General features: G+C 38.3%; 1 protein-coding gene across 1 annotated transcript in view; it reads left to right on the top strand.

Annotated features, from left to right (window-relative positions):
* Positions 1-5,115: 5,115 nt before the first annotated feature.
* Positions 5,116-9,605, top strand: part of kcnk18 (potassium two pore domain channel subfamily K member 18) — a 29,562-nt gene continuing 25,072 nt past the window's right edge. Inside the window, exon 1 of the mRNA XM_062976975.1 lies at positions 5,116-5,137. Coding sequence (XP_062833045.1) covers positions 5,116-5,137 — 22 coding nt within the window. The remainder of the gene's footprint in view (positions 5,138-9,605) is intronic.

Genomic DNA, 9,605 nt, shown 5'->3' with positions numbered 1-9,605 from the left:
TGTTGCAGGTTGAAGCTCTATATGTTCAGGATCCCAGCTACCCAATTTCTTCAGCTTCACTTCATAACTTTCATCAGCCTCATCTGACATAGTTTAAAACATCTGGAGTGCCAAAAACCCTTCCATGTCTGAACTAACATTTGGAGCAACTGATGTATCTGTTTGCATTTTCTTCACATCTCCTTGCATAATCTCTGGGGTGGTCAGCTATGAGAAGAGGACCAAAGGTTTTTCTACAATCTTGAAAGAGATCAAGCGCCCTCCTGTGGTAAAATCAATATCACTAATATGTGTTGACAAGTCACAGAAATATCACTAATATTTCTGTGACTTGACTACTACAGTATTCACAAGGGTAAGCAAACTTCTTTTTTGTTCTCTTGTAATTAAGCCTTATAACCTGTCACTGAAGATTCATTAAATGATAATGACCTCAGCGAAAACTTTCAATTGTCCCCAAACTAAGGCCCACAAGGTCATTTACTCAGCTCCTGCCCTAAATTTTAGAATTTGGGCCGCCCTAGGTCTGAAATGATTTGAAGGCACACAACAACAACAACAATCCTAATTAACTTGACTATCTCATCAGCCAAAAGCAGGTCCACACTTCCCCTTGAAATATGGGTAAGTTTATGTTGGTTAAAACTGTTCTTCATTTCAAATATTGTATTGTTCTTTCATACTTTTTGGCACTACAGATAAGATATGTGCAGTGTGCACAGGAATTCATTCATGTCTGAGGGACCGTGAACTTAAAAAGTTTGAGGACCCCTGCATTAGAAAGTCAAGGTAATCTCAGCCACCCATATGGATGATTTGGGATTTTGAAGTATTTGGGATTTTGGAATTCCAAATAAGGAATGGACAACCTGTATCTTGAAGATGGGACTAAAGTTTAAATGTGAAATTCATTAATGTTTCAGATATACCTTACACACATGGCCTGAAAGTAATTTTATGTAAAATATTTTAAATTGTTTTGTGCATGAAACAAATTTTGTGTACACTGAATCATCAGAAGGAAAATGTGTTACTATTGCAGCCACTCGTGTGGTCATGTTCAGATTTTGGAGTATTTTGAGGGATGCTCAACAGCGATGGTGCAGCGGATTAAATCACTAAGCTGCAGAACATGCTGACCAGAAGGTCGATGGTTCGAATCTGCAGGATGGGATGAGTACCCATTGTTAGCCCCAGCTTCTGCCAAGTTAGCAGTTCGAAAACATGTAAATGTGAGTAGATCACTAGGTACCGCTTTGGCGGGAAGGTTGTGGTACTCCATGCAGTCATGCCAGCCACATGACCTAGAAGGCATCTACTGACAATGCCGGCTCTTCAGCTTAGAAATGGAGATGAGCACCCCTCACCCAGAGTTGGATTCGACTAGACTTAATATCAAGGGAAAATCTTTACTACAACCTGTATATGCACCTGTCTTTGTAAATAAACATGAGATGCCCTTCTTTTTAACTAAGCTCCAACTGGCAAAGTAATCCAACATGTAAACCTTGGGGAAAACAGTGTATATAGATTTACCAACAATCCACTCTCAGACATCAACAGGCTATAATTAGAATTTAATAATATGAGTGGTGGAGTGATCTGCATGCTGCTTGAAAAATTGGAGCCTTTTCTCAGCACTTCTGTGCATTCGGCTTCCTAGATTGGACTCCAACTCGCTCTACACAATGTCCGCCCAACTGAGACAAATGCAACACAAATAAGAACAATGAGATCAGCCATAATCTAGTTTTAAATACTATAAACAAAGGGACTAATTGGCGTAACTCTAGTCCCAATAGAATCTGTGCAACTGGTTAGTCTGGGGATGCAAAATATATATATATATATCAAAAACTCTGCTTTCCTTGTAAATCATTATTCTCTGTTTGTTAAGTACAGTTGGACATCTGTATCCATAGATTCAACCATTCGTGACTTGAAAAAAATTTTAAATCGCAAATCAACCATTTTTGACACTTCATATAAAGGACACCATTTTGCTATACCGTTGTATATAAGGGGACTTGCGCATCCATGGGTTTTGGTATCAATGGAGGTCCTGGAACAAAACCGCAGTGGAGACCCAGGGCCCAGTGTACATATTTAAGGCACTCAGTGATATTCTTAAAACAACATAGTGAGGATAAATTGATTCTAGATAACGTCCTGAGATTAAAAAGGTGATTTTTTAAAGACTACAACTCCGAGAATTTTCCTTGCCAACATATGAATTTACAGTCCAAGAAAGTAAGTTCTCAGCACTAATAATGAAGACGACTTTCACAACGGATCCCCTTAATTAACTAACCCCTGATGAATAACTGATTTATGCCTGTTCTGTAATTAGTTTTGCTTCTTACATTAATTATGCTAGCAAGAATTTAATTCCATAACTGGTGATAATTTGATAATATTAAATTACAACATGGTAATTTAATTAGATGCTGTTTAATTGTATCTCTTTTTCTTACTGGATAGATGGGGAAAAGAGAGATCAAATTTTCAAGGTAGCATGGGTAACGGCTAAAATATTAATTAAACTAATTAAGCACAGATAATGGGTGTATATTATTTTGGATACAACTCTGGTTTCATGAACAGTGTGGTGATTCAGACCATACATCCTGTAGAGTCACAAAATATATCCAACTCATTTCTTCCTTTTTATGGTGGGAAGGTGGGTTGACATTGTGATTATTGGCTCCTACCCTTAGTTTTAGTCAGCCTGCATGTGCTGAAAATCCATTTCCACATGGGCCTATGTATTTTTTCCCCCCAAACACAATATTCTTGTTTTTTCAATACGATGAGTTATTGTTGTTAACTGTCCGCATGTTAACCTTGAAGTATGAATGAACCCTATGAATGAAATAACTTCAAGTAACCCTATCATAATCAGCTCTGTTCAGGTCTTACTGACTCAGGGCCTTAAATTTCTTGTCTAAGTTTGGAATGCAGTCTTCTTCTCATCCCAAGCAATGTCTTTTGTAGTGAGTCATAAATACATATAGATTATGAATATAGATTATATGAAGGAGCCCCGATGGTGCAGTGGGTTAAACCCCTGAGCTGCTGAACTTGCTAATTGAAAGGTTGGTGGTTCGAATCCAGGGAGTGTGGTGAGCTCCCACTGTTAGCCCCAGCTTCTGCCAACCTAGCTGTTCGAAAACATTCAAATGTGAGTATATCAATAGGTACTGCTTCGGCGGGAAGGTAATAGCACTCCATGCAGTCATGTCGGCCACATGACCTTGGAGGTGTCTATGGTCAACGTCTGCTCTTCGGCTTAGAAATGGAGATGAGCACCAATCCCTGGAATCAGACACAACTAGACTTAATAATAATAATAATAATAGTAATAATAATAATAATAATACTTTATTTCTAGACTGCCCTCTCTCCCCAGAGGGACTCAGGGTGGTTAACATACATATAAACGGCAAACATTCAATGCCACAATTTCTTCATGAATATCAAAAGTATAAAATGACAATAACATACACATTATAATAAAAATTCCAAACTTAATGTCAGGGGAAAACTTTTACCTATGGATTATATTCATTGGGAAGAGAGCAATGAGCAATCTTGATAAAATAGTTAAGAGTAGAGACATTACACTGGTGAAAAAGATCCGCATAGTTAAAGTAATGGTATTTCCCATAGTAACTTATAGATGTGAGAGCTGGACCATAAGGAAGGCTGAGTGAAGGAAGGTAGACACTTTTGAACTGTGATGCTGAAGGAAAATTCTGAGAGTGCCTTAGACCACAAGAAGATCCAAGCAGTCCATATTCCAGGAAATAAGTGACTTGAAGTGACTGTCTTGACCTTGAAGGAGCTAGGGGATGGCGATGGCCGACAGGGAGTTCTGGCGTGGGTTGGTCCATGAGATCATGAAGACTCAGAAGCAATTGAACGAATAAACAACATAGATTATAGCCTTTTGGATGGATGCTCATGGTCTTCCTTACACATTGGGAGTGGAGGGCTCCAAAGTACAGAGATTTGGCATATTGAGGAAGTAACAATGTTGGAAAAACCTTCTCATGTATGATTGCATGTACTTTGAGATAATCTATACATGGTTCCAGTTGTGCCCACATGATGCAACATGGCTATTTGTGAAGACATGCATCCTGATCTGTAGTCATAGTAGACAATGCATTCAGCCTATTCAATGGCCAAAGATGTCAAATTATATGCAGATGCAAATGCATGTCCAGATGGACATCTGAATCCACACTGTCTGCACATGAAGATCTCACTTTGTCTGACTTAGACTAGAAATGTTCTGCAACGGGTTTTTGTGTCAACTTCTCCTTTTGTGTCAGGGCTGTCCTGCTTGTCCTCTGTAAAGTACAAAGGGCATAGCTGGCAAAGAATAGCATATATCACATTGGAGGAAGAATAAGTAAATGTATATCTGATGCTGTGGATGATGCTGTTGGTTCTTGTAAAATTATATTTTATGTTTATATTTATTTATTACAGTCGATGATCAGCACCAAAAAATTTACTAGTGTCAGAATAGGACCATATACATTTAAGTATTAAGAAACACTGTCAAAAGCAAAGTTAAAACCCAGTATTGAATATGATAGTTAAAATGGTATTAAACATTTTTATGCTAAGATGACAGTGGTAAATACTGAAATAAATATTAAAGCCTTCTAAGACTGTGACAGCATCTTGCGCCGACAAGCTATTGCTGCTGCATAAAAGCTAGCAACTTTGGCTGTAATTTTGGGGTATTTTTCCAAAAGGCGTTGTAAGGACAGAGTTTCCATCTGGGTTTGTGACCAAGTCTTGCCCTCTGTATTATCACCCATGTTATGTATCCAAACTCTAAGAATACAGCATCTGATACTTTTTACAGTTATTTATTTTAATATTTACTTTTTTGTTCTGAATTGTATTGTTGTGGTAATTGGTGAGCTTCTTTGAGTCTCAATTTTTTGGGGAAACGGCAACATCAACAGCAACTATGGTCATAGATTTCCAAAAAATAAACTTTTTGCCTAATATTCTCTACGTTTGTGATATATTAATATTTGTTTGACTTTTTTGTTTGTATTTCCAAACATTGGGTGTTTCTTTGTCATGTTGCAGATGACGGAGGAATCGAAAGCAGGTAAAACAAGAATCAAGAGGCGTTTTTGGCTATGTTGTGTCTTGAAAAGGCCTTGCCCCCTTCTTTCAGGATGAATAATCTTGGCAGAATTCCTGGAACAAACATGTAAAAATGATCGGCATTCCTCAACATCTCACATCAGGTCACAAATGTGCTTAGAAATCATTCTGGTTAAGTGAAGGCCACATAACAATAGATGATCACCTTATCTTAAACAATTCCACCCTCCATTGTTGATACCTTATAATAACTAAACAAAATAAAAGTGAAAAAACTGCAATGCAACTGATTCTGGCAGGTCTAAATTTGTAAACCTGTCTGTCAGCATCAATACAATGAGTTGATGAAAGTGTAAGAATGGCGAACTATTGTTCCCATAAAGAAATTCAGTCGAAATGCTCCAAGTACAAAAAAGCACAGGTCCAGGAACATACAGTGATTTTTTTTTACTATGATCCCTGGAAACACCCTGAACTAATGCCTTAAATGAGGCATTTTTATCTTTCTTTAAAGCTTGTTTGCACCATTCTTATGTTCTTTGAGTGCCCTCTTGTGGCTTTTAGGTAGGGGTTTTCTTGTTGTTGTTGGTTAAGAATAGCATTACTATAGATTTTCTTTTCTTACATTGAAGGCTTAACTGAATTATTCTCAGCAGCAGAGACTTTTAAAAGAATCTTGTGCTGGAAGCAAAAGTGGCATTCTGGTTAACACTTTAGCATATCCTTGAGTGCTGGACTATGACTCTGAAGACCAGCGATGAAATCCTGGCTCAGACATGGATGTCCAACTGTGTGAACTTGGACAAGTCATGCTCTCTGCCTCAGAAGAAGACAAACAGAAACTGCATCTGAACAAATCTTGCCAAGAAAACCCTATGTTTAAGGCTACCTTAGGATTGCCATAAATTGGAAATACAGTGTTCCCTCACTTATCGCAGGGTCTAGGTTCCAGGACCACCCGCAATAAGTGAAAATCCACAAAGTAGGGACGCTATATTTGTTTTAATATTTATACATTATTTTAGTAGTTATACACTATTTTAAGTCTTTATCCACCAATCGTGTGTTTATAAATCACCTCCTTCTCCTCCCGTTGCCTCTTGGGCTCCTTTTCTCTCCCTTTGGCTTCTCCTTCCTCCCTTCCTTAGGCTGTAAATTGTAATTTTTTATGATTTATAATAGTCTTTTAGAGTTTATTGAATAACCATGAAATAGCGAATCCGCAAAAAGTGAACCGCGAAATAGTGAGGGAACACTGTAACTTGAAGGCACATGGCAACATTTGGTAGTCTACAAAAGCTTGTGTTTTGATATATTTGTTTGATTTTAAAGTGCCATACAGTTCTTCATTGGTTTTGCTTCAACATACTAACAAGACTATCCTTTGGAAATTTTTATCACATTATACAATCAATGTCAGTTGACAACTTGTACATCAGTGGGATAGTGATTTCACTCTGGCTTTTAGGGTGAAATTGAAATAAGTTGTTTTTCAAACTGCTGGCTTTTTTGGATAGTGCTTTTGAAGCCAGGAATAGGGCTGCATCTACACTGACTACTACATGCCACATGAAGTTAATCCAGCTTAACCTGGGGCAAGGCTGCCATAGTGGAGCCTTTGCCCCTGGTTAAGATAAGTTGAAGGAAAGGCTGAAATCTGACCCAGGATTTAGACTTTCCCCAAACTTCGGGGCTGTGAAGACTATTGCCTTCATTGCCATCCTTTGTTTCCTGGACTCACATCAGCTGTCAGTGTAGAAGGGCTCTAAAGCTCAGAGCAGATTTACAGTCCTCCTGGTGTAGGATCTGTTAGTGACCACTGCATACAATTTGAGGTACTTAAAATTAATTGGGGGCCTTATTATTGCTGCTGCCTCCATTTCAAAGAATATTCAATACTAGCTTGGGTACTCAGCAGTGCCTGGGTTATTTGAAAAGGGCATGGTTTATTTTTTGATGTTAGGTAATAGGTTATCAGTTTGTTCATATGTTACGCTATTTCTTAGAAAAAAATGCAGTCTTTCCTGTTGTTTTTTTTATGAATGCTCCTATCAGAAAATGCATAAGGATATGGGTGAACTACAATTCCCCAAAATATTGGGCCAATCCTCCCCAAACTTCGCCAGTATTCATAGTTGGCCATGTTGGGTCTGTATACTAAGTTTGATTCAGATCCATCACTTGCTGGTTCAGTGTTCTCTGAATATGGGTGAACTTATAACTCTCTGATGCCAAGGTCAATCACGCCAAAGTCCATCAGTATGCAAAGTTGGCAGCATTGGGTCTGTGTGCCAAGTTTGGTAAAGATCTGACATTGGTGGGGTTCAGAGGACTCACAAAATACAAGTGAACTATAACTCCCAGAGTTAAAGGTCAATCACCTCCAAAGCCTACCAGTATTCCCAGCTGGCCATGTTGAGTTTGTGTGCCAACCAAGTTTGGTCCAGATCTGTTATCCGTTAGGTTCAGTGTTCTCTGAATACAGGTGAACTATAACTCCTAGATGTCAAGGTCAATCACCCCTCAAATCCCACCAGTATGAAAAGTTGGCCATGTTGGGTCTGTGTGCCAAGTTAGTTCCAGGTCCATCATTGGTGGGTTCAGAGTGCTCTTAGATTGCAGGTGAACTATACATCCCAGTCCCTACAACTCCTATAAATTATGGTGAATTCTCCCCAAACCTCTCTCTCCAGTATGTTCAGTTACTGATCAATTCCTCTGTTTGCTGTGTGCCATAGAAAAGAACAGGAAAGGGTTAAGGGAGAGGCAGTGAGTGGGATCATGCAAATAAAGAGATAAAGTAACCCTGGGATGTGCTCACTGTAACCTGCAATGTCTTGGGAGAGAGTGACTTGGTGGCTCCTCACCACTGGGAACAATAGCCTGTTTGTCAAGGCTGAAGGCTGTCTGTGTGAATGGACACCCGTGCCACATACACACATATAGATTTTCACTTTTATTATGTGTATAGATAACAGTTAATCAAGCTTTGATTAAAAGTATATGTATTATTCTTTGATTACCACTGGATCTATACACAACAGATGAAAGAAGGGAATAATCAGTTAAACCAAAGTAGGAAAAAACAAGCATCCTGAAATTTCTACTGGCCATCATTGATCAATAATTGTTTCAAATTTCCCTAGTTTTTTATACACTCAAACACTGGAATGATTTAAATATAAATGAGATCAGAATTTGACCACAATGTAAGACAGATTGACCAATGCTAGGAAAGCTAAGGCTGTTACTTAACTTTAATGGTCTACTGGTTCCTGCTATTTGTGGTATGCTTCCAAAGAGCTCTCAGTCTCAGATTATTAAACAAAATAATGATGGAGGAGGCAGGTAGATAAAATAGCTCTCTAATGGAATGGCCTGCTGAGCTAATCACTTTTCTCTGTATAAACATTAGAAGATATAGAAGGATACATCTTTGTGTAAGGCAACAAAGAAATGTTTTGGAACAACAGTAAACAGGGTTGATTTTTCTCCTGGGGTGCAACTATTGCACAATTTGTCTGATTCTGGATCAATTGTAATTAGACATGAAGCTACTTAGGCATAACCTTCTATGGTTTCTTGTTCTGTGGCAGGATCTCCAATGAAGTGGGAATCTACTCCACAATTGTATGTGGAGGCTGGTAATTCCTTATCAGTGGAGTGGTAGATCTACTTTAGGTTTTAGTCTGCTCTTTAATGAAGCTACAGTAGAGTCTCACTTATCCAACACTCGCTTATCCAACGTTCTGGATTATCCAATGCATTTTTGTAGTTAATGTTTTCAATACATCGTGATATTTTGGTGCTAAATTCATAAATACAGTAATTACTACATAGCATTACTGAGTACTGAACTACTTTTTCTGTCAAATTTGTTGTATAACATGATGTTTTGGTGTTTAATTTGTAAAATCATAACCTAATTTGATGTTTAATAGACTTTTCCTTAATCCCTCCTTATTATCCAACATATTCGCTTATCCAACGTTCTGCTGGCCCGTTTATGTTGGATAAGTGAGACTCTACTGTATATGAAATCCTGAATTTTATCCCTCAAAGAGGTTCAGACCTTGGACAGCTCCTTGGTGCTGTCCAACGTTTGGAGTTGATCCAGTGTTCTACTACTATATTTTTAACCTAACACACAGAATACTGCTTATTTGTTTTTAATTATTGTATTTGTTTTGTTTTAAATTGATCAAAGTAATAAGTATGTGGTTGTTAGACACCTTGAGTCCCCTTGGAACGAAAGGTGGGGTATAAATAAAGTAAGTAAAGTAAAGCTTTTCCCCGGACATTAAGTCTAGTTGTGCCCAACTCTGGGGTTGGTGCTCATCTCCATTTCTAAGCCAAAGAGCAGACATTGTCCGTAGATACCTCCTAGGTCATGTGGCCAACATGACTGCATGGAGTGCCATTACCTTCCCGCTGGAGCTGTACCTATTGATCTACTCACATTTGCATGT

Source organism: Anolis carolinensis, chromosome 3, assembly GCF_035594765.1.
Source record: "Anolis carolinensis isolate JA03-04 chromosome 3, rAnoCar3.1.pri, whole genome shotgun sequence".
Classification (NCBI taxonomy): domain Eukaryota; kingdom Metazoa; phylum Chordata; class Lepidosauria; order Squamata; family Dactyloidae; genus Anolis; species Anolis carolinensis.
The sequence above is the reverse complement of the archived record's forward strand: the minus strand, read 5'-3'. Positions and strand labels throughout refer to the sequence as shown.